Genomic DNA, 24704 nt, shown 5'->3' with positions numbered 1-24704 from the left:
TGCCTAGGATGGGGTAAGGAATCAGTTGAAGTTCCAGTAGATCAGAGGGGTCCCTATGTTACAGCACATGTTTTGGGTTCTACTGATCAGTTTCTGGTTGATACAGAAGCTACTCGTAGCGCCTTGTCTAAACAATTGATTCCAAGGGCTCCCCTGTCTGGCTTAACCATTACATCAATAGGTTTCGATGGAACACCTTCCCCTAGCCCATTGTCACAACCACTTGCATTCCATGTTGATAAATTTACTGCTCCATGTCCATTTTTGCTTTCTCCAAATACACCAGACAATATTGTGGGTCTTGATATGCTCAAGTATTTCAGGGCTACAATACGATACTCTCCTGAAGGGGTGCGTGTTATTTTAAATGATAATCATCCTGTGATGGAAAGAGTTTGTCTTGTTAAAGAGGATATTGCATTAGCTTCACTCCCTAGTACTTTGTGGGCTACTTCAGATACTGATGTGGGACAAATGATTATTCCACCGGTACATATTAGTGTTAAGGAGGGAGCTGTATTGCCACGATTGCCTCAATACAAAATTTCACAGGAGGGCGAAGAAGCACTCACACGAATTGTGCATGATCTTATTGTAGTTGGAGTTGTTGAGGAAGTTCTGTATAATGTTTGTAACAGTCCGATTCTTCCTATTCTGAAAAAGGATACTGATACTAGGATTTACCGATTCATTATTGATTTACGAGAAGTCAATAAGATTGTGATACCGCAATATCCTGTGGTATCTGACATCACGACACTCCTCACTTTGGTTCCCCCGACAGCAACTACGTTCTCTGTGATAGACTTGAAGAATGCTTTCTTTTCGATCTCTATTCATCCTGACAGCCGATATTTGTTTGGTTTTACTTTGAATAAACGATCATTTAGATTTTGCAGAGTTCCTCAAGGCTATACAGAGAGTCCAAGTATTTATAGTCAAGCGTTAAAACGACAACTTGATTCTTTTGTTTTGCCTGAAGGTGTGGCTCTCATACAATATGTCAATGATATTTTGTTGGCGGCTGATACCCCTGAGCAATGTGAAAAGTGCACTTTGTCCTTACTTTCTTTTCTTGCTTCACACCATCATAAAGTGTCACGAAAGAAATTGCAATATTGTAGACCAAAGGTGACCTATTTAGGTCACCTTTTGTCCAAGGAGGGCCGTGCACTTACATCAGATCGTATTCAAGCAATTTTAGACACACCAGTACCCTCTACTCAGAAAGATGTTCGGGCATTCCTTGGTCTTAATTCTTTTTGTAGGTAATGGATATTAGGGTTTTCACACATTGTCAAACCTTTGCTAGCACTTTTGACTAAGGATACTCCAATGCCCCTCCCATGGACAGATGAATGTGAGACTGCTTTCAGGCAGCTGCGACAAGCCCTTTGTTCCGCACCAGTGTTAGGTACTCCAGATTACATGAAGCCTTTTGCACTTTACGTACATGAGAAAGATGGATGTGCATTGTCAGTTTTAGTACAGACACATAGCGATAAGCAGCGTCCCTGTGCATATTTTTCAGCAGTACTTGATCCTGTCGCTCGAGCGTTGCCTGGGTGTTTTTGTTCAGTTGCCGCAACAGCTGTGTCAATACGTCAGAGTGAAGGGATAGTTTTGTCACATAAGCTGTTGGTGTTAGTACCCCATGCGGTTGATGCTCTTTTAAATTAAACAAAGACACAACATTTAACTAGCGCCCGTATAACAGGATATGAGTTGACATTGCTGGCTCCTCACATTACACTGAAGATATGTGCTACACTAAATCCAGCCACTTTGTTGTCATATCCGGTGACTCAGCCTCAGTCACAAGAAACACATGATTGTATATTCCTTACCGAAGAACAGACAAAGGGTCGTATTGATTTACAAGATACGCCCCTTTTAGATGTAGACGGGGAATTGTGGGTTGATGGGTCTTGTTTGAAGTTGCCAGATGGTACGACCTCAGCTGCATATGCAATCACCACAATACACACGGTAGTGGAGACAGCTCGTATACACAGAAGTCAGCTCAAGCAGCTGAACTAATAGCTTTGACACGAGCATGTGAGCTTAGTACTGTCTTATGTGTGAACATTTATACAGACTCTATGCTTTTGGAGTGGCTCATGATTTTGGTTTGCTTTGAAAGGAGAAAGGCTTGCTCACATCCCACGGGATGCAGATAATGCACGGAGAATTAGTGCATAACCTCTTGACTGCATTGACATATCCAAAGAAACTAGCTATTGTGAAATGTAGTGCACATAAGAAAGTGACCGATAAGATAGGGCAAGGTAATGCTCTTGCAGACCGCGTAGCACGTGAGACTGCGATGCAGCGAAGTACTACTTCTATGTATGTAGTGAAGTCACAAGCTGAACGTTGGCATAATGCTAGACAAGACGTATTAGATATACAGAAAGCTGCTTCTGTGAAAGAACGTGAGCAATGGGCTGAAGATGGAGAAGTGGATGATGAGGGCTGTTGGTGGAATAAGCAGATGGATAAATGGAAATTGCCTATAGCTTGTGTATAACCTATGGTTCAGATGGCACATGGGCTGGCACTTGTTGGAGCTTCAACAATAACGAAGTTGCTTACGCAAGTTTGGGAGCATCCAGAAATTTACAGTACAGCTAAGAGAGTACTACAGTCTTGTTTGATCTGTTTACAATACAATCCTGGAAAAGGGACACGTACTCCTGCGGGAGGGTTTGCTACACCAACTGCACCTTTTGAAGTTCTACAAATGGATTATATTCAGCTTGAACGCTGCAACAATTTAAAGTATGTCTTGGTGGTGGTTTGTGCCTTCAGTAAATGGATAGAGGCGTACCCCACAAAGGATAATACTGCCATTACCACAGCGAAGGTGCTTTTGAAAGAATTTTTCCCTAGGTTTGGTGTTAACAGACTTTTATGGAGTGATAACGGACATCATTTTGTTGGGGAAGTTATTAAGTATGTCTTGAAAGGATTAGGGATCAAACAGAAGTTCCATGCGGTTTTCCACTCACAATCAACAGGGTTGGTGGAAAGGTATAATGCTACTTTGAAGCTGAAGTTAGCGAAGATACAGGCTTCCACATCCTTAACTTGGCTGCATGCATTACCGTTGGCATTATTGTCTATTAGGTCAGTGCCACACTCCCGACTCGGCCTTAGTCCTTATGAGGTGGTATTCGGGAGGCCAATGAATATTTGGGGAGTTCCTAAGCCAAAATCTGTATATGATGTACCTTGTGTCCTGATGAATGATTATTTGGCACAGTTAACCGACAATTTGGTTTCTATTCATCAACAGGTTCGAGAAGCACTTCCTGACAGATCTACAGGTGAAGGCCATGAACTCTGACCTGGTGACCAGGTGATGATTAAGTCTTTTGAAAGATCAAGCAGCTTGGAACCAAGGTGGCGAGGCCCAGAACAGGTGCTCCTTGTGACAAGGACAGCAGTTCGAGTGACGAACCGAAAGAATTGGGTCCATAGTACTCACTGCAAGAGAGTGCTACCTACCTTGGTGGAACCTGCTGTGCTGACCGATCATCGAGAGATTTTGACTACGGAGAAAGGCCGTGCTATATCACCTGACGAATCTGCAGAGGTCTTCCCGGACCATACGACTTCTGGATTGTCGCAATATAATTTGAGACCGAGGAAAGAATCTGAAAATGTTTTGAAAAAACTGGTTGACCTACCGCCCTGGGTTAGTGAAACGGAGAGCCAATGTGGCAAGGAGGGGGATTAGCCATGCATTAGAGTAGTGACACCCATCTTGGCCCGTGGTGAAGAAATCAGCGGCTGCCCAGGGATAAGAGCTCCAACAATTGTTCTTAATCCATTTCTGAAAGGGTCGATTATCACTGTTGCTAAAATGAATAACAAGCTGATCATTAGTTCTATGGGGTTTGTTGTTGTTTTGGTGGTTACAGCAACAATCACCTGGTTTGTTGAAAAGAAGGCTCCTGCTTGTGAGTTTTTTGTTGCCACTACTCCAGTACCAGAGGATCACTATTATTTTACGCTTCCCTATCAGGAGCAGAAGCACCGTCAATCATACTTCAATAATAATTTAATTCAGATGTTGCATCATACTCATAATGCTACAAATACTACTAACTGTTGGATATGTGGAATGATACCTGCGCATCAAAAGAAAGGAGGAACACCTTTCATTCCTCTTCCTTTTTCACACAATGGTTCTTGTCAAGCCTGGTACACGCTTTTGTTTGCATCTGAAAAACGTACAGAGGGCGGACTTCTTTTTCGCCTTAATAAAGTATGCTACCAAGACAAAGATGGGTATCCCCAAGCCAAAGGAACTAAATGGGAATGGGAAGAGTATCAACCGGACAATGTTTCAATACCATATGTCTTCACAAATATAAGAGACTCTGACAAGAAAGAACAATTTGTGATTTCTGTTACAAAAACTAAAGCAGATTTATGTATACGTAGCATTGGGCGAATTCCAGTGGGGATAAGCGATTGTACCTTGATTTTAACTAATGAGGGTGTAAATAATAGTAGTTTTACAGCTTCACATAATACATATTTCGTTTGTGGTAACGATGGATATTACCAACTACCTGTTGGGTGGTCAGGTGTGTGTTATGTATCTTTTCAATTACCCCCTGTGTTTTTGGCCCCTGTATCATATCACTGAGATATAAAACTGTTCAATGACATCATTAACAATATATATAAAAGGGAAATAAGTACAAATGAGGTAGACCAAACGGATACTAGCCTGCAACAGTATGTTGATTTTAATTTAGGATTGTCCCCCTTTGTGGGTGCTGCGTTAAACAGTAGGAAAGTGAGACGATTGACTAGGGTTGTGGAAGCTGTTACCAATCAGGCAGCTCTGGCACTTGGGAATATTACTGAGGAGCTCCAAATTGCGAGGATTGTAGCGACCAAAATCGTATGGTACTAGATGTGATATTAGCTGACCGAGGTGGTGCATGTCGCATCATCGGTAGTAGTTGCTGTGTTTTCATTCCCGATCACTCACCTTCAGTATATGATGCAATATCTAAATTGCATAAAATTGCTTCAGAAATCCACACAGAGACTGGTACTTGGACTTTTTCTGGATGGTTTTGGGCTCTTGTTTCCGCCTGGGGCTGGAAACCACTGACTATCCTGTGTGTAATGATTGCAATATTTTTCACATGCTGTATCTGTATTCAGTGTGGTCCAATGTTCTGCTCCATGTGTATTACAGCTTGTATGCCTACCAAAAGAAATATTACAGAAATGAAAGCACAACATATGTTAGATAAAGAAATAGCTGAAATGGTGAGCATAAATATACAAGATGAATATTTAGATTATCCCAGAAAGACGAATGTCTTCAGCTAATGCTGAAAGGGTCGTCTGTTGTAGTTTAGCAGCGATTAGATTAAGCATTAGCAGAAGATATCTGTATTTGTAACTATTGTGAACATTTTGCGGAATCCATTTTGTATTCATGGCAGCCATTTTCTCTGCCACATGCTGCCATGTGCTCACCATGTGCTCTGTCCTACCTTTCTGTTAACTACTCTTGAAATCTGCCTAGTGACAAGTTATATTTAGCATCTCCCACTTTCGCACATGCTCAGTAAGGTCTGCAGCTGTTAGTCCTTGAAAACTGTTAGCTCCTCCTACCTGTCGACTGTGCATTTTCCACATGACCTTACATGTATACAAGTCTTGCTTCTATAATTGTACCACCTCCTTTTAGCCCCTGCGTGGGTATAAAAGGACCATGCTCAATCAGTTCAGTGTGCTACTTCAGACATTACCTAAGGGTGCTGTTTGAACTGTAGTACCACCTCATGAGGTTAATAAACTTTGTCTTTTATTTCAGTTCCTGTGCCAACTTCTTCCTACATGGTCTAAGGACTTTGTGCAGAGAAAGGTGAACCCCTTGCACTAGTAGGCCTTTCTGAGGCTTACTTCAACAGTCTGATGTGCACAGTTATTGTGTGGGGGGAGTATGCAACTTTTGTCTTGACATTCTTTAGAGCTGTAGTAGCAGGCATATACTTCTACATTTGCACCTATATGCTCATAGAAGCAGCAATTATCACATTGACTGATGTACGCATCTCTTGTGGTGTAAAATACATTTCCTCCTTATATTAATGTATCTGCTTTTAACAGGGAGCATAGTTCACTGTACTGTAGTACTTATCTGATAAATATACACGTGTATCCATGTTTTTCTTAGCTTAGTAGAAGTAAATAATACCTGGATACAGAAAGATAAACCTGAAGGTAGATAAAATTGACAAGCAGCAGATATGCAGATGGCTAGCTAGATAGGTGTAGGTATGGGGATAGACAGGAAAACAGATGGACCGACAGACAGCACATTACAATAAAAACAGATTGAGTGTTAAATTAACCCATCTTCTATGTCAGTGGTTCCCAAACTGTGGTCCCGGAACCCCTAGGGATCCGGGAAGCCTCCTCAAGGGGTCCGCAACTGCTTGGAAAATTAAATAAAATTAACAAATTAGGTCCCCAGCTTTCAGTACTGACTCAGTGGGGTGGGGGAGGGGGGTGTCTCCTGATTCCAATAATGAATCAATGGGGGTCCCCAGGATCCAGTAATGATAACGTGGGTGTCCACATTAGTCAAAATGTCGGGAACCACTGTTCTATATAGCTATAAAGCTCCTTCAGCTCTGTCTTTATTGCCGTCTGCTGGCCCTTTCTGTGTAATGCAAGGCACTCAATTGCAAACGACAGACAGCCCATGTCTAAGCAGTGAATTAATGCAGCCAGGCTATTACTGTACCTTCAGTGCTGTGGCCGCTAGGGGCGCTATTTTCATTGGAGGAGGAGTCTGGATATGCTAAAAGAGAAACCAGTGTGAGACGAAGGAGCCCCATTTACATTTAATGCATAGTCATGGGTCTTTATGCTGAATCTGATGTGAATTAGTGTTTGTGCATTTATGATATTTACTATTCTTTTTTACATTTTATCTAGCATTAATCAGCACTATTGCAGTATTATCAATGCTATTTTCATTATTAGTATCAATATAATTGTGTTATTATTAGCTCACTTTCAAGTTACCATTATGAATCATTGCTTCTTACCAATATACATATCTATGCAATATATACATTACACACACATATAACCAAATATAAAAGAAAGATGTAAAATTTCTTAACAAGAATTATTCCATAAACTTCAGGTCTTCCTGCACCATCAGAGCTGTAGCAGTTTTTATATGAAATCCTTACACTAACTACTCAGTAGACATTGCCAGTTATTTCCAAGCATTTGTGATGTCAGGAGTACCGGTGGGCGCGACTGGCATAGTTCTCGCTAGAGTAATTACTGTGCAATCACTCGTAATTATGCGTAATTACATGAGAAGCGTAATCCAGCACATAGCCTATTTGTTTTTAGTGCAAAATGCACCCAGGCGTCTAAAACGGGACTGATGATGTATTTTGCACTAAGAAAATAATACTAAATGCTACAGGACATGGACAGCAGTAGTCAGCAGCCGCTCACTCTATCTTAGGTTGTTGTTCCTGTGTCTTGCAATAGGATTTTGCCCCTAATTACTCTTAATTACTCAGACTGGCATAATTGCTTAATGTCTGTAACTTCGCATCATAAGAGTAATGAGTAATTACTAAAATTACTCAATTACTCCAGCATAACTAAAATTTCACCCAGGCCCTGTCAGAAGGCCAATATTAAGTACCATCAGTTTGTCAGCTTCTTTCATGTCTTCCTCTTAATGGCTAAAAGACTGTAAATAGCCTATTGCACTAGTGAGGGACTCAGTCATTAAAACATGAGAAGTCTCACACAACTAGTCGGTGAACTTAGTGTAGGTATGGAATAGCTGAATTCAATTTCCTAACTATAACGTACCCTTTGTTTTTTTTTCAGTGAACTTCTATGGATTTTTTAACATAAAGTAATTTTCAATACTATATGTTAATCCAACCACCCCTGCGCACCGCCTTCAGCCGTGCACAGCGAGTGTTAGCCGTATGGCCTGACTGCTCCCAGGCCCTGTAGCCTAAACCCCTATATCCACCCAACTCTTTGCCACTCACAGCCTTCGCCTGTGCACGGCGGGGGTTGGCCACAGGGACTGGCCATGTGCGGCTGGAGTTAGCCAGAGGGACTGTCACTCTTGATGTGAGAATAGGTGTGAGAGTGGGTGTGAAAGTGTCTGTATGGATGTGAGAGTGTCTGTCTGGATGTGAGAGTGGGTGTGATAGGGTCTATGTTGATGTGAGAGTGGGTGTGATGGTGTCTGTGTGGGTGTAAAGTGGATATAAGATGGTGTCTCTGGGTGTTACAGAGGTTGTGTAAGTGTCTGTGTGGGTCTGTGAGTCTGTCTGTGAGGGTCTGAGTGAGTGTGTCAATGTCTGAGTGGGTCTGTGAGTGGGTGCATGAGTCTCTGAGTGGGACTGTGAGTGGGTGCCTGAGCATCTGAGAGGGTCTGTGAGTGGATGAGTAAGTGTCTGAGTGGGTCTGTGAGTGGGTGTGTCTGTAAGTGTGTCTGTGAGTGAGTGCGTGAGTCTTTGAGTGGGTCTGTGAATGGGTGCATGAGTCTCTGAGTGAGTATGCCAGTGGGTGTGTGAATGTGTAAGTGGGTGTGTGTCTGAGTAGGTCTGTGAGTGGGTAAGTGAGTTTCTGAGTGGGCCTGTGAGTGGGTGTATGAGTGCCTGAGTGTCTGAGTGCGTCTGTGAGTGGGTGTGTGAGTGTCTATGTGGGTGTGTTAGTAGTCGTGTGCGTAACCTTACATGGCATTTTACCCAACAAAAGTCCACAGCTTTGTATGAAAAATGTACCTAAGCAGAGTTTTTTTCTGCCTCCATGGATAAAAGTCCAGTATGTATTCTACACTACAGCTGTGTAATGGAGCACAAGGAACTGTCACCAGTGACCTTGTGTGCGTTTTGGCAACATGATTGTGCCTGTTGCCTGTTTCTGTAGAATTATGTGATAACATGAATCCTCCTATAGAGAGGCCAACAAAGACTGCAAAGACGTAAATCTCCACCAAACCAGAGTCCTTCCTCTTATCTATATTAAGTGAGTGCTTCTTTGTTTTGTGGAGATGTCCTTATATTCCTCGGCATCAAGAACCCGCCACTAAAATCAATAGGAAATGCACTGGGTGGCCCTCTGGGGCATCCTTGTAGTCTTGCTGGCCTCTCTATATACGAGGATTAATGTAAATTCGGGAGAAAGATGCATGAGGATAATCACATTGCCATACACACACACAAGGTCGCTGAAGACATTTTCATCCATCCATAAGGCAGCTGTAGTGTGGAATATACACTGGAAATTTACCCAATGAGGTAGCACTTACGAACTTGGGTAGACATTTTGTGCAAAACTGTGGACTCTTGTTGGATAAACGAGAAGGTGAACTTTCGTTCTCGCCATAATGCTATTTTTTCAGAAATTAAACCTCAGCAGGAAGCACTTGCAAATATAAATGTTGCAGGTGCCTCAGTTGAAGCTCCACTTCTGGAATAGACAAATGATCTTAACTCCTGGGCTTGGCGAAGGGAAAGCAACTGCGTTTAATCTGCAATTTCATATTGAAAAATTATCTGAAATCCTTCATAGAGGTGAATGCATCTTTGATCTACTGGAGTGCAATCTGTATGTGACTGTGACAAGATGGTTCTTTCTTGCCCTCTCCTGGGGCCCGGTGCAGCCCTCCTCCCCCAGGCAATTTCGGCCGTGGGGGACCACATTTCCCATGGCCCACATCTATTCAATAGGGGATGGGGGTCTGCACAGCACCCCCGGCTGATTCTGGCTTTAGTGACCCCGGGGACCCCAGGGCCCACATCTATTAAATGGGGGGGACTCTGCAGCCCAACCCCCCAGCCTATTTTGACCCTACAACTCCATCCCCAGGGCCCAGCTCTATGAAATTGAAGAGGGGGGCTGCGCGGCCATCTCCCGTGGCTAGGCCATGTCTCCTGGACTGCGAAGGAAGCCTCAAGGCCCCTGTGGTCCAAGGCTGCTCCCTGCCTCTGGCGGGAGCCAGCACTGCTTTTGCACACAAGGAGCTGCTAAACATGCAGCACCCTGTCTGCAAAAGCAATCATTGCATCTCTTTCCCTGCCTGCATGTCTTTGACAGCTCTCCCCCACTGGAAGCAGGGTGTTTGCTCTGACTTGACAGGAGCTGTCAAGGCTCCCACCAAGTCAGGGCAAACAGTTATGTCATAGGGCTGGGCACCCTGGTACGTAGCAGGAGCCGGCCCTAGGGGTGGTGGTCCCCAGCGCCATTACTAGCTCCATCAGGGTGGCCTTGCAGCTCCTCCTCCAACATTTTAACTTAGCCCTGGGAAGGTGATTGTCCCCTGGGCCGGGGGTCCGTAGCGGACCCCTTCATCATGTTATATCAGCCCTGGGGTAGTGGCGGTCACCGAGGCTGCAGGGGGGCCGTGTGGGCCTCCCCCATTTTAAATAAAGATTTTGTCCCGGGGAGGTAGTTGGTCCCTGGGGTGCGGGGATGCATTTTTGCATCATAGCCCCAGGGAGGTGGTGGTCCCTGGGGCTAATAGAAGCCCTAGGAATGGGGCACATGTGTCCCCTTCCTTTCTCAACCCCCCCATTGACCTCATCCCACCCAGGGGAAAAAAAGAAAAAAAGGTCGTGAAACCACCCTTATTAAAAAAAATCTTGGAAAAATCCACGGATCCAGATCCACAGATTTGTCAAATATTTGTTTTCAAAAAATGCTTTTTAGCCCTGGCGGGGTCTGTGAAGGACTCCTAGACCAATGCTAGGGGCTCAGGGTGCCCCTTCTCTGGCCTCTCTTCTTTTTTTTAAACTTTTTTGTGGGATTAGCCTGAAGTCGAGTCCCATGATGGCTGCCAACACTTCCTTGTCGAAGTGTTGGTAGCCAATCAGATATCTGCACGGGGACAGCTGGATCCGCAGAGTATCAGCGTCCCTAGATAACTATATTTTTTGCCCTTTAATATCTCTAAAAGGATTTACACTAAATTGCATAAAGCATGCTTTCTGGACCAAGAGCTAGCTTTCTGCCAGCCAAATTTGGTGTAATTCATTCCAGCAGTTTGGGCTGTAGTTGTGTTTAAAATCCCTATAGGAAAATGCATGGGGAAAACGTGTTTTGGGACCTGCCCTTTTACTAGGCCCCTGCTTGACGGATCACTCCGTAAATTTCAGGACAGCAGATGAACCCGCTGAAGTATGTGTTTAGAAACTTTTGTGAGGATTTGTCAAGCTGCGCCAAAGTTGTTGGCAAAACAAAAAAACAATCTTCCTATGGAAACTAACCATGACTACCTACTGGCGACTGCCAGTAGGTAATATAGATAGATAGATAGATAGATAGATAGATAGATAGATAGATAGATAGATAGATAGATAGATAGATTAAAAATATAGGGGCAGTCGCCACTAGGTAGTTATAATTAGAGCTAGTTTCAATAGACAAACCGTTTATTGACTTGTCTATATCTTTGGCGCTGCTTGACGAATCTTTATGAAATTTACCCAAACAATTTTACAGTCACGTCAGCTGCTGTCTGGAAAGTTTCAGGCTGATCCGTCAAGTGGGGGCTGAGAAAAAGGTGGGGGTCCAAAAAGGTGGGTTTCCTACGTTAATTCCCATAGGGATTTTGAACAGGTCTACAGCCCAAACCACTGGATATAATTACACCAAATCTGCCAGAAAGGTAGCTCTTGGTCCAGAAAGTGCCCTTTTCGCGATTTGATGTAAATCCATTCAGTAGTTTTTTAATAATTAAAGAAAAAACAAATTTGTATGTATAAGGACCCGCCTGATCTCCTGATCTCGTGCTGAGATCTGATTCCCTGTCAACACTTCAATATTGAAGTGTTGGCAGCCTTCTTGGGACTCAACTTCAGCTGAGTTCCAGAAAAAAAAAGATTAAAAAAACAAAAGGGGCTAGGGTAGGGACACCTTGACCCCTTGGCTGTGGTGGTGAGGTCCCAAAGGGACAGCACCCAGAGAAAAATATCATTTAAAAAAAATAATTCTTCAGGATCTGCGGCAGATCCACCATTTATTTTTTTTAAAGTGTGGGCTCCTGTGTTTTTTGCACTGGAGCCCCAGGTGGACCAGGTACCGGGGGTATTCATATTTTCAATGCCCTGGAGTTTCAAACAAATGAAATCTCGGTGGTGCATGCCTCCCCACAGCCCTGGTGACCGCCACCTCCCCAGGGCTTCAAACAAATCAAACATGGGGAGCCACCGGCCCCCTGCAGCCCTGAACTCCACCACCTCCCCTGGGCATCATACTAATGTAACGTGGGGTTGGCCACCCGCCCCCCCACCCCCACAGCCCCAGGGACCGCTTGGGGTTGGCCACCCGGCCCCCCACAGCCCCAGGGACCGCTACCTTCCCGGGTCTTCAAATAAACCAAATGCGGGTGGGCCGCCCAGCCCCCCGCAGCCACATGGACCACCACCTCCCCCAGGCTTTGATAAAAGAATGAAGGAGGTCCGCTGTGGACCCCCGAACCCAGGGACCACCACCTCCCTGGGGCCATTCCATGTTGGAGGGGGGCCATGCAGCGGGGAGACATTAATAGGAGGCTTGCTCCTGCAATGTCCCAGGGTGCCCACCTCTGGGACATAGCTGTTTGCTCTGACTTTGCAGGAGCTCCCATTAGGTCAGAGCAAACACTGCGCTTGCAGTGAAGCAGAACATTCAAACAGCTTTCCCTCTCTGCGAGAGGAGGTTTCCTCTGTTTCTCTGCCTACAAGATGCTGGCAGAGAAATAGAGAAAACATTGCCCTAAGAGAGAGGGGAGTGCTTTAGCAGCTTCCTCTCTGTGACAGTAATATCGGCTCCCACAGGAGGTGGGAAGCCAGCTGGGACTGTGGGGGCATTCAGGCTCCCCTGTGGTCCACAACATTGTGACTGGGTGCCCTGGGTGGCACCCAGGTCACATAGCTGGGCCCCAGGGGATGGGGTTCCCAGGGCTGAGATCAGAACTTGGGACTGGGCCAGGTGGCCCCCATTCTCAAAGAAATTGTATAGCTAGGCTGGGCCCTGGGAGATGGGGTCCTCAGGCCAAGATTGGCCCTGGGGAGGGGGCCACACAGCCCCAGGGATGGGGCGCCCAGGGCCAAAATCGACCCTGGGAAGGAGAGGCCATGTGGCCACCCTAACCCCCCAAAAATTAATAATTAGGCCTGGCCCCAGGAAATGGGGTCCCTGGTGCCAAGATCGGTCCTGGGGAGAGGGGCCGCATAATCCCCTTCCCACCCAAAAAAAAGTTAATAATTAGGCTGGGCCCCAAGGGAAGTGGTCCCCGGGCCAAAATCTGTCTGGAGAGGGAGGCATGTAGACCTGCTGCCAATTACGGCTGTGCTTGGCCAAAGGGATTGGCAGCAGGGCCTGGCTACAGGCCAGGCCCTGCGTCCAACATCCGCTGCGCACAGCTCACCCCTAAGGTATCTATAGCTTGCACCCTCGCCATGCACTGTTAATTACCCCACAAATTACAGCACTCAGGACATCTTTGATAACATCATTGAGACTATCAATGTAATATTTGCAGTAAAAGTTTTGACAAAAAAACTGTGCATGGTGGGGGCGTGAGTTATAGTTACCGTAGAGCACAAGTTATAGTTACTTGAGATAACTCTAACTATAGCAAGTGAATTTCTCTGGTTTTATATATATATATATATATATATATATATATGCAAAAAATTTAAAAAAGTTAGCTTGGGTGGTATTTGACCAGTCGAAAGCTAGTGGTAAAAAGCTTTTGTAATTTTACAACTCGGCGAGGATGACACTGTGTCAAACCTATGCTTAAAGACTGTGCTGTACAAATGGCAAAATACTTTGCCCGATCTAGCTCGGCATGGATAGCACTGTGCTAATCCTATGCTTAAAAACTTTGCTAGATAAACAGACATTTGAGGTGAGCAAATCTATAGTGTCACTGGTGTTGAAGGGTGCTCCTTACTGGAGCTGCTCTCCATCTAAACTTGGGAACTACCCAGAGTTCTCTCTTCTTTTTTGCATAATTTATGCATCCCTCTAACCCTGAAAGGGCCTTGTTTTGACTTAAACTGGGTGCTCCCTTGTATCTTGACAAAGCTAAACCCCTCTGAAGAGCTTTAATGAGAGCAAAACATGTGTCAGGTGCTGCTTTACTCATTCCAGATTGGCTTGGAAAGTATTTGACCAGTCCAAAGCTCTAATACTGTGCCTGGAGTGGTAAATGGCTTTTATCATTTTACAGCACAGCGAGGATGACACTGTGTCAATCCTATGCTTAAAGATTTTTGCTGTACAAATGGCAAAAGATTTTGGGGGTCATTATGACCCTGGCGGTCGGTGGTAAAGCGGCAGTAAGAACGCAAACAGGCGGGCTAAAAGAAATTGAATTATGACCGCAATGGTTACCGCCCCGGTCATCCGCCACTTCTCCATTCCGACCGCCATGGAGATTGCGGTCTCCAGCCCGACGGTTGTCACTAGATCGCCGAGGGTATCAGGACCTTGCATACCGCCATGGATCTCGGGTGGTTGGGAACCACCATGAGATCCATGGCGGTAGGCACTATCAGTGCCAGGGAATTCCTTCCCTGGCACTGATAGGGGTCTCCCCCACCCCCTGCTACACCCCACGAATCCTCCCCCCACACAACCCCACCCCCCTGCCACCCACCAAAGGTGGCACAACCCCCCTCCCCACCCCGACCCCGAACATGCACATATACACACACCCCTACACACACACACACCCAACATGCACATATACACACCCCTACACGCACACATACACCCCGCCAACACATACCCGCACACATACAAACAGACATGCACACCGTCCGACCCGCACACAATTCCCATACACACAGCACCCCCCGCATGCATACACTCACTCACTCACTCACCCCCTCTACACTCTCACACGCACACCCCCATGCACGCACACAACACACAACACCCCCCCACCCCCTTCCCTAACGGACAATCAACTTACCTTGTCCGTTGATCCTCCGGGAGGAGACGGGATCCATGGGGGCAGCTCCGCCACCAGAACACCGTCACCAGAACACTGCCACACCAAATCATGGGACGTGATTCAGTGGGCGGTGTTCTGTTGACGTGGCGGTGGAGGCTGAGCAACCTCCACTTTCCCGCCGTCTGCCAGTATGGCTGCTGGTGGCTTTCTGTACGAAAAAGGACGGCGGCTTGCCAGCGGTCATAATACGCAGCGCGGAAGATCGCCACCACTGGCGGTCTTCAGCACGGCGGTACCTCAGCGGTCTTGCGAAAAGACCGCCGAGGTCGTAATGACCCCCTTTGTCCTTGTCTATCTCGGCGTGGATAGTACTGTATTGATACTGCGTTTACAAACTTTGCTAGATAAACAGACATTTGAGGTGAGCAAATCTGGAGTGTCGCTGGTGTTGAAGGGTGCCTCTTACTGGAGCTGCTCTCCACCTAAACTTGGGAACTACCCAGAGTTCCCTCTACTTTCTTGCATAATGTATGCTTCACTGTAACCATGAAAGGGCCTTGTTTTGATATATATATATATGAAATTTACTTATACAGTATGTATGCACATGACACCTGGTAAGGTTGTATTGGCTGGAGAGAACCCCTCTATATAAATAACCATATCTGCACACAAGCAGTCATATTTAATATGGTCGGATGTGCACAGTTATTGTGTTGGGGGGGGAGTATGCAACTTTTGTCTTGACATTCTTTAGAGCTGTAGTAGCAGGCATATACTTCTACATTTGCACCTATATGCTCATAGAAGCAGCAATTATCACATTGACTGATGTACGCATCTCTTGTGGTGTAAAATACATTTTCTCCTTATATTAATGTATCTGCTTTTAACAGGGAGCATAGTTCACTGTACTGTAATACTTATCTGATAAATATACACGTGTATCCAGGTTTTTCTTAGCTTAGTAGAAGTAAATAATACCTGGATACAGAAAGATAAACCTGAAGGTAGATAAAATTGACAAGCAGCAGATATGCAGATGGCTAGCTAGATAGGTGTAGGTATGGGGATAGACAGGAAAACAGATGGACCGACAGATAGCACATTACAATAAAAACAGATTGAGTGTTAAATTAACCCATCTTCTATGTCAGTGGTTCCCAAACAGTGGTCCCGGGACCCCTAGGGATCCGGGAAGCCTCCTCAGGGGGTCCGCAACTGCTTGGAAAATTAAATAAAATTAACAAATTAGGTCCCCAGCTTTCAGTACTGACTCAGTGGGGGTGGGGGGGAGCGTCTCCTGATTCCAATAATTAATCAATGGGGGTCCCCAGGATCCAGTAATGATAACGTGGGGGTCCCCATCAGTCAAAAGGTTGGGAACCACTGTTCTATATAGCTATAAAGCTCCTTCAGCTCTATCTTTATTGCCGTCTGCTGGCCCTTTCTGTGTAATGCAAGACACTCAAGTGCAAACGACAGGCAGCCCATGTCTAAGCAGTGAATTAATGCAGCCAGGCTATTACTGTACCTTCAGTGCTGTGGCCGCTAGGGGCGCTATTTTTCTCGAAGGAGGAGTTTGGATGTCCTAAAAGAGAAACCAGTGTGAGACGAAGGAGCACCATTTACATTTAATGCACAATCATGGATCTTTATGGTGAATCTCATGTGAATAAGTGTTTGTGCATTTATGATATTTACTATTCTTTTTTACTTTTTATCTAGCATTAATCAGCAGTATTGCAGTATTATCAATGCTAACGTGTCACTTAATAAAGACTTGCAGTTTATTTGAGCAGGCACGGTGTTATTATTAGCTCACTTTCAAGTTACCATTATAAATCATTGCTTCTTAACAATATACATATCTATGCAATATATACATTACACACACATATAGCCAAATATAAAAGAAAGATGTAAAATTTCTTAACAAGAATCATTCCATAAACTTCAGGTCTTCCTGCAGCATCAGAGCTGTAGCAGTTTTTATATGAAATCCTTACACTAACTACTCAGTAGACTTTGCCATTTATTTCCAAGCATTTGTGATGTCAAGAGTACCGGTGGGCGTAACGGGCATAGTTGGGGATGGGGTCCTCAGGCCAAGATTGGCCCTGAGGAGGGGGGCCACACAGTCCCAGGAATGGGGTCCCCAGGGCCAAAATCGACCCTGGGAAGGGGAGGCCATGTGGCCACCCTCACCCCCCAAAAAATTAATAATTAGACCTGGCCCAAGGGATGTGGTCCCCGGGGCCAAAATCGGTCGGGAGAGGGAGGCATGTAGACCTGCTGGCAATTACGGCTGTGCTTGGCCAAAGGGATTGGCCGCAGGGCCTGGCTACAGGCCAGGCCCTGCGTCCAACATCCGCTGCGCACAGTTCACCCCTAAGCTATCTATAGCTTGAACCCTCGCCATACACTGTTAATTACCCCACAAATTACAACACTCAGGACATCTTTGATAACATCATTGAGAATATCAATGTAATATTTGCAGTAAAAGTTTTGACAAAAAAACTGTGCATGGCGGGGGCGTGTGTTATAGTTACCTTAAGGTTCGAGTTATTGTTACTTGAGATAACTGTAACTATAGCAAGTGAATTTCTATGGTTTTAATCTTGAATGAGATTTAAGTTTCAGAACAACGAAGATGCAGATTTCACACTTTTGATCCTGTGAACAAGGGCTGTGATGGCCCGAAACGCGCCAGGAAGAGACAGAATGCTCCCTTTGTTACAAGTCGGATTTAAGCTGTAAATAAATAATTACCTGTCTGTGAGTGCGTTTTCGCTTAGAGGGCAAAATCTGAAAGGATATATTCTGGCAGCCCAGCCAGGAAGACTGCACCGCCATAGTGATGTGATTTATGGGCCTGCTCGGTTTTTGGAAGTTGAGATAAACCGGACTGCAGGACAACAGGTACAGCAATGGAAAAAATGTATTGCATCTGACTTTTAAAATTGGGAAACCCATGGCAGGGTTTTAACTGTGTGTAAATTAAGTGTGACCTAGGCACATCCACTAGAGGGAAATGACTAAGGCGGTCATTGTGACCGCGGCGGGCGGCGGTAGCCGCCCGCCATGCGGTCACCGCCATTTGGCCGCTCCGCGGTCAAAAGACCGCGGAGGCCATTCTGGCTTTCCCGCTGGGCCGGCGGGCGCCCGCCAAAAGAGCGCCCGCCGGCCCAGCGGGAAAGGCCCTGCAACACAGAGGCCGGCTCCGAATGGAGCCGGCGGTGTTGCAGGGGTGCGACGGGTGCAGTTGCACCCGTCGCGATTTTCACTGTCTGCTATGCAGACAGTGAAAATCATGCTGGGGCCCTGTTAGGGGGCCCCACGACACCCGTTCCCGCCATCCTGTTCCTGTCGGTCAAAACCACCAGAAACAGGCTGGCGGGAAGGGGGTCGGAATCCGCAGCGCCGCCATGGAGGTTCAGCCCTGCCAGGGGTATTCCGGTGGGAAACCGCCGGATCCCCTTTTCTGACCGCGGCTTTACCGCTGCGGTCAGAATGGGCAATGAAGCACCGCCAGCCTGTTGGTGGTGCTTCTGTTGCCCGCGGCCCTGGCGGTTTAGGACCGCCAGGGTCAGAATGAGGGCCTAAGTTGCTGAACTCGGACTCCCAGCATGCATATTCAATGACTCATTGAGAGGCTCACCGGAGAGCAATAATCGTAATTTACATGAGATTTAAGTTTCAGAACAACGAAGGTGCAGATTTCACACTTTTGATCCTGTGAACAAGGGCTGTGATGGCCCGAAACGCGCCAGGAAGAGACAGAATGCTCCCTTTGTTACAAGTCGGATTTAAGCTGTAAAGAAATAATTACCTGTCTGTGAGTGCGTTTTCGCTTCGAGGGCAAAATCTGAAAGGAAATATATATATATATATATATATATGCAAAAAAGTTAACAAGTGGGCTTGGATGGCATTTGACCAGTCCAAAGCTAGTGGTAAAAAGCTTTTGTAATTTTACAGCTCGGCGAGGATGACACTGTGTCAAACCTATGCTTAAAGACTTTGCTGTACAAATGGCAAAAGACTTTGGTGGTCATTACAACCCTGGCGGTCGATGTTAAAGCAGCGGTAAAACTCCCAACAGGCCGGCGGTAAAAAAAATGGAATTACGACCGTGGCGGAAACCGTCAACACATACAGCCACTTTAACACTCCGACCGCCACGGCGGTACAAACAAACAGCGCATCGGTAACCGCCAACAGACAGGCGGAGGACAATGTACCGCCCACAGCATTACAACCCACCAATCCGCCGCCTTTTCCGGGACGGATTCACCGCGAACAAAAACACAGCGGAAACAGGACTTCGGAGGGAAAACGCTCACCTCTACACACCCCACGAGGAACCAGGACGCCATGGAACCGGAGCTCCGAATTCTGTCAGCCTTTATCTTCCTGCTCCTCTACCAGGAGCAAGAACGCCAGCAGCAAAGACAATGGTGAGTACTGCACCTACGACACAGGGGAGGGGGGAGGGAAAAAACAGTGACACACACACGCAGTACGCAACACCCACACCCCCTCCCACACCCACTACAACACACACACAAGTACATGTTGATACATCACAGTTACACCCCCCAACCCCCACTGGAAGAATGCAAGGACAAAAGGAACTGAGTCGAATAATTGGATATATTCAAAGACATGAATCTAAAATATATACAAATATATACATTTATACGATATACAATTATATACACCAAGAACACAAGTCCAAGGGATTCCACCATCATAGTCCGTGGATCACTGGGCCCAAAAGGCATGGGCGAGGCCCACACTCAATACCCAATCAAAACAGAGAGAACACTGCAGGGGCATCAGATAGAAATAAAACAGGCACCTCAGGGGGAACAGAAGGGGGGGGCACCTCAGCCGGTTGAGTGCACGACGCCAGATCCACGAGGGGGCTCCATGCCCATTGATGTATCTTGGGGAGTGCAAAGCCACAATTTCACAAGTCTCTACAGTGGGTGCTTTGCCCACTGTTCAATCCTGGGGAGTGCAAATCCACAGTCTCACAAGTCTCTAAAGTGGGTGGTTTGCCCACTGTTCAATCCTGGGGAGTGCAAAGCCACAGTCTCTCAAGTCTATACAGTGGGTGGGTTGCCCACTGTTCAATCCTGGGGAGTGCAAAGCCACAGTCTCTCAAGTCTCTACAATGGATGGTTTGCCCACTGTTCAATCCTGGGAAGTGCAAAGCCACAGTCTCTCAAGTGGATAACAGTCACCACTGGTTCTGGAGGGGACCTTGTGCCAAGAGTGCTTCATCCTGCCAAGGACAGAGGTAGTGGATTTAAATCTCCACTGGTTCTGGAGGGGTCCTTGTGCCCAGAGTGCTTCATCCTGCCAAGGACAGAGGTAGTGGATGTATCTCTCCACTGGTTCTGGAGGGGGTCTTGTGCCCAGAGTGCTTCATCCTGCCAAGGACAGAGGTAGTGGATGTATCTCTCCACTGGTTCTGGAGGGGGCCTTGTGCCCAGAGTGCTTCATCCTGCCAAGGACAGAGGTAGTGGATGTAAATCTCCACTGGTTCTGGAGGGGGCCTTGTGCCCAGAGTGCTTCATCCTGCCCGTGGAGGACTCAGTAGCGTCGGAATCATTTGCTTTGACTGGCCTGCGGGGCTGCTGGCGGCGGTGTCCTGGGCAGCGGTGCTTGTGGCGGTGTTCTTGGCAACGATACTTGTGGCGGTGGTGTCCTGGGCAGAGCTTCAGCTGGTGGCGGTCTTGTTCTGCCCTGCGGGGCTGCTGGCGGGGCTGCTGGCGGCTGTGTCCTGGGCAGCGGTTCAGCTGCTGGCGGTCCTGTCTGTGGCAGCGGGGCTGCTGCTGGTGGTCGCTTCCTGGGAAGTGGGGCTGCTGGTGGTCCTGTCTGTGGCAGCGGGGCTGCTGCTGGCGGTCGCTTCCTGGGCAGTGTGGCTGCTGGCGGTCCTGTCTGTGGCAGCGGGGCTGCTGCTGGCGGTCGCTTCCTGGGCAGCGGGGCTGCTGGCGGTCCTGTCTGTGGCAGCGGGGCTGCTGCTGGCGGTCGCTTCCTGGGTAGCAGGCTGCTGGCGCTCCTGTCTGTGGCAGCGGGGCTGCTGCTGGCGGTCACTTCCTGGGCAGAGGGGCTGCTGGCGGACCTGTCTGTGGCAGTGGGGCTGCTGCTGGCGGTCGCTTCCTGGGTAGCAGGCTGCTGGCGCTCCTGTCTGTGGCAGCGGGGCTGCTGCTGGCGGTCACTTCCTGGGCAGAGGGGCTGCTGGCGGACCTGTCTGTGGCAGTGGGGCTGCTGCTGGCAGTCGCTTCCTGGGCAGCGGGGCTGCTGGCGGACCTGTCTGTGGCAGCGGGGCTGCTGCTGGCAGTCGCTTCCTGGGCAGCGGGGCTGCTGCTGGCGGTGGCTTCCTGGGCAGCGGGGCTGCTGGCGGTCTTGTCCGCCATCTGATCTTCCGAGACTTGCCGGTTTTACTGTGCCCCTTTCCCCCCTTGGATGGTGTCGCAGCTGTCTCCACACTCCCAACTGTCCCCCTGGGAGCGGCTTTGGTGGCTGGTTTCTTTCCCCTCTCCCGCCGGGCACTGTCCAACTTTTTATGCTTGACAGGTGGGGGACTGTCCGTGCTCTGGCTCCTTGCCACACTGCCTGCCCTGCTGCCTGGTGTACTCCATAATCCGGTGACTACTGGCACCACTGGTCCCGCCGAAGTTGTGGCTGAGGTGCTAGGTTGGGACCTGGAGAGTCGGGCCCTAGGAGACTAACGGGGTGGGGGAGGTGAGGGAAAGAGGTCAAGGCTGGACAGGAAAAGTTTCTTAGGAACACTGGGACGGATAGCTGGAGGGGGTTTGGGAGTGGAGGAAGAGGTAGATGTTGTAGGCGGTGTACGTTTTGTGACTTTGGGTGAAGGTACATGGGCTGTAGGCTGCCGTGAGGTGGATGGCTGTTGGGTGGGTGTGTGGCTGAGTTTGTGTACCTTGGGAGGTGGCCTCACAGACACACTGGGAGAGGACACAGGAGATGTGTGAATGGTAGTGGGGTGGTGACTGCACGTGAGCGGGGTGTGGTGGTGGGTGTGCTGGTGATGGACGTAGTGGCTGAGGATGTAGTTCATGCAGGTGTGAGTGGAGATGAGACAGGGAGGGAGGAGGGAGACGAGGATGAGGGGGACACAGTGGAGGGAGTGGATGTTGGTGTCTTTGCATGTGTGTGATGCTTGCAGGAGTGTCTGTGGGATGTGTGGTGCTTATGTTTGTCAGAGCTTCCCTTGTGTGTTGAGGTGTGTGCATGCTGGTCTGATGGTGCGTTTGGGATAGGCTGAGGTACAGGGGTGTAGGTTTGGTTGAAGGAAGTTGGAGGGGGGAGGCTAGAGACAGGGACAATGGCTGCCATCAGTGCTGAGGCCAGAGTCTGAAAAGCTCACTGAGGGGCTGCCTGACCAGAGTGAATGCCCTCCAGAAATGCATTGGTTCGTTGCAACTGCCTCTCTACACCCTGGAAGGCATTCAAAATGGTAGACTGCCCAACAGTGAGGGACCTGAGGAGGTCAATGGCCTCCTCACTGAGGGCAGCAGGGGTGACAAGGGCAGGGCCTGAGGTGCCTGGGGCGAAGGTAATACCCACCCTCCTGGGTGAGCGGGCACGGGGCAAACGCTGAGGGGCTGCTGGTAGGGGTGATGACGGTTGTACCTGTAGATGCGGGGGGCACAGATGGGGCCGCCACCGCAAGGTAACTCCCATCAGAGGAGAAGTCCATCTCGCTGGTGTCAGCTCCTGTCCCCGCCGTGGAGCTCCCCTCGCCCTCCGTCCCACTGGTGAATTCGGAGTCCGTAGTGTCGCCCTCCAGGGCCATGTGGGATGCAGCTCCCTCCTGCTCCGGTGCCACTGCTCCTCAGCCTGATGATGCTAATGCACACAAGGGCAGGGAGACCACAAAAAGGGGGGGGGAGACAGAAGTAAGACATGTTCAGTGCATGCAATACCGCTACCGTTGGTGGACACGACAGACACAGAAGCCCGCTGCACTACGCCACGCATTTGGGGTCCACTATTCAATCCCTGGGACATGGCTTACAAGGCTATTGCCGATTGCTGCACACATGGATGTCACAGGAGCCTGACTAGGTGTAGTTGGCACTGTACACAAGTGGGGTGGGGTGCCACAGGGCTTGCCTGAAGAAGGGAACTTAACTAGCAAACCCGCCCTGGCCTAGGGGTACCCACAGCCCACCTCCCCCACCCAGACACCTAAAATGCGTGCTAAATCAGCAGAAGGAGAGTTTACTCACCCCCTTGTTGCTGCTGTGATGCCCTCAAGCTCCCATCCAAGTCCGGATACGCCACCACCAGGATCCTGAACATCAGGGGGGTCATGGTGCGACGGGCACCCCTCCCACGTGGGAGGCCATCCCCAGCTGGGCCTCCGCCGTCTTCTTGCTCCAGCGGCGAATGTCCTCCCATCTTTTCCGGCAGTGGGTGCTCCGTCTGTGGTAGACCCCCAGGGTCCGGACTTCCTTGGCGATGGCACGCCAGATGTCCTTCTTCTGGTGGGTGCTGACCTACAGGAATTGTACAGGGGAAAAGAGAAGTAATTACCAACTGCACCGTCACAGTCATTGGCCCGCATCCCTACCCTTGCCATGACGCACATGCACTCACCGTCGTTTCATGCACGCCTCATTCTCACCCCCCTATCTTTCATCCACCCCACTCCACATAGGCATTGCCCATACGGCAAGCTCACAGTGTACTTACCTGTTTGTCTGAAGGACCGTAAAGTAGCATGTATTGGGGGAGGACCCCATCCACGAGTTTCTCCAACTCCTCCGTGCTGAAGGCAGGGGCTCTTTCCCCAGACACACGAGCCATTGTCTCTTCCAGACTGAGGTCACAGCAGCACTTGCAGTGTAGGTCCTCTCCTGTCGAAGATCAGGTATCGAGTGATTGAACAGATAGAAAATGGCGGTCACCTCCGTGGCGGTGCGTACCGTCACCGCCGGCGTACATCGTCATTGGCTCCTGGGACCCATAGGGCCCAATGTTAACCAATGCAGAATTGCGCTGCGGTCTTCGACCGCCTACCGCGACGGTGTACAACGCCAGCGCAGTTACCTCATATCTCCCTGTCCCACTTTACAGGTCAGGCAGCCGCCATTTCAGGGTCCCACATGGCATTATTTTAGACTGCGTCACACATACCTAGGCCTTGCCTAACCACTCATACAGGCAAATTTAGATTTAAGAATATTTTCAGAGTAAGCTGTGTTTACGTACCTCAGAGTTGGTTGACTCCCTGCTTGCTGTTCTCCTCCATAGGCACCGTCCGCTGGGGCATGTGAGGAGATGGCGGCATCCTCCAGTGTACAGACCGCTGGTGGACCTATCGACAATGGAGGAAAGACATGTGATCATCACCTACAGGCTTGATCGTGCCACAATCCAGGAACTGTGTGCCCAGTTGGAGCCAGACCTGATGTCAGCTATCCGCCATCCCACAGGAATCCCACCTCAAGTGCAGGTGCTGTCAGTACTCCATTTCCTAGCAAGTGGGTCATTTCAAACGACAGTGGCCATAGCATCAGGGATGTCCCAGCCTATGTTTTCCAACGTGTTGTCCAGAGTGTTGTCTGCCCTGCTGAAACACATGCGGAGCTACATCATTTTCCCTCAGGTGGAGGATTTGCCTACAGTGAAAGGTAACTTCTATGCCCTGGGAAATAGCCACAACATC

At 48.3% G+C, this 24704-nt stretch overlaps 1 protein-coding gene across 4 annotated transcripts in view; it reads right to left on the bottom strand.

The window, feature by feature from the left end:
* The window catches only part of LOC138299119 (uncharacterized), a 336990-nt gene that overhangs the window by 85129 nt on the left and 227157 nt on the right, over positions 1–24704 (bottom strand). For 2 of the 4 annotated variants that reach the window (XM_069237158.1, XM_069237160.1), the window contains 2 exons: positions 16524–16580; positions 6788–6844 (listed from right to left, as the gene is read on the bottom strand). In XM_069237158.1, the coding sequence (XP_069093259.1) occupies positions 6788–6844; positions 16524–16580 (114 nt within the window). The remainder of the gene's footprint in view (positions 1–6787; positions 6845–16523; positions 16581–24704) is intronic. The other 2 variants (XM_069237159.1, XM_069237161.1) reach the window with 2 other exon arrangements.

Source organism: Pleurodeles waltl, chromosome 6, assembly GCF_031143425.1.
Source record: "Pleurodeles waltl isolate 20211129_DDA chromosome 6, aPleWal1.hap1.20221129, whole genome shotgun sequence".
Lineage (NCBI taxonomy): Eukaryota > Metazoa > Chordata > Amphibia > Caudata > Salamandridae > Pleurodeles > Pleurodeles waltl.
Note: the sequence above shows the minus strand (reverse complement) of the source record. Positions and strands in the feature narration are given on the sequence as shown.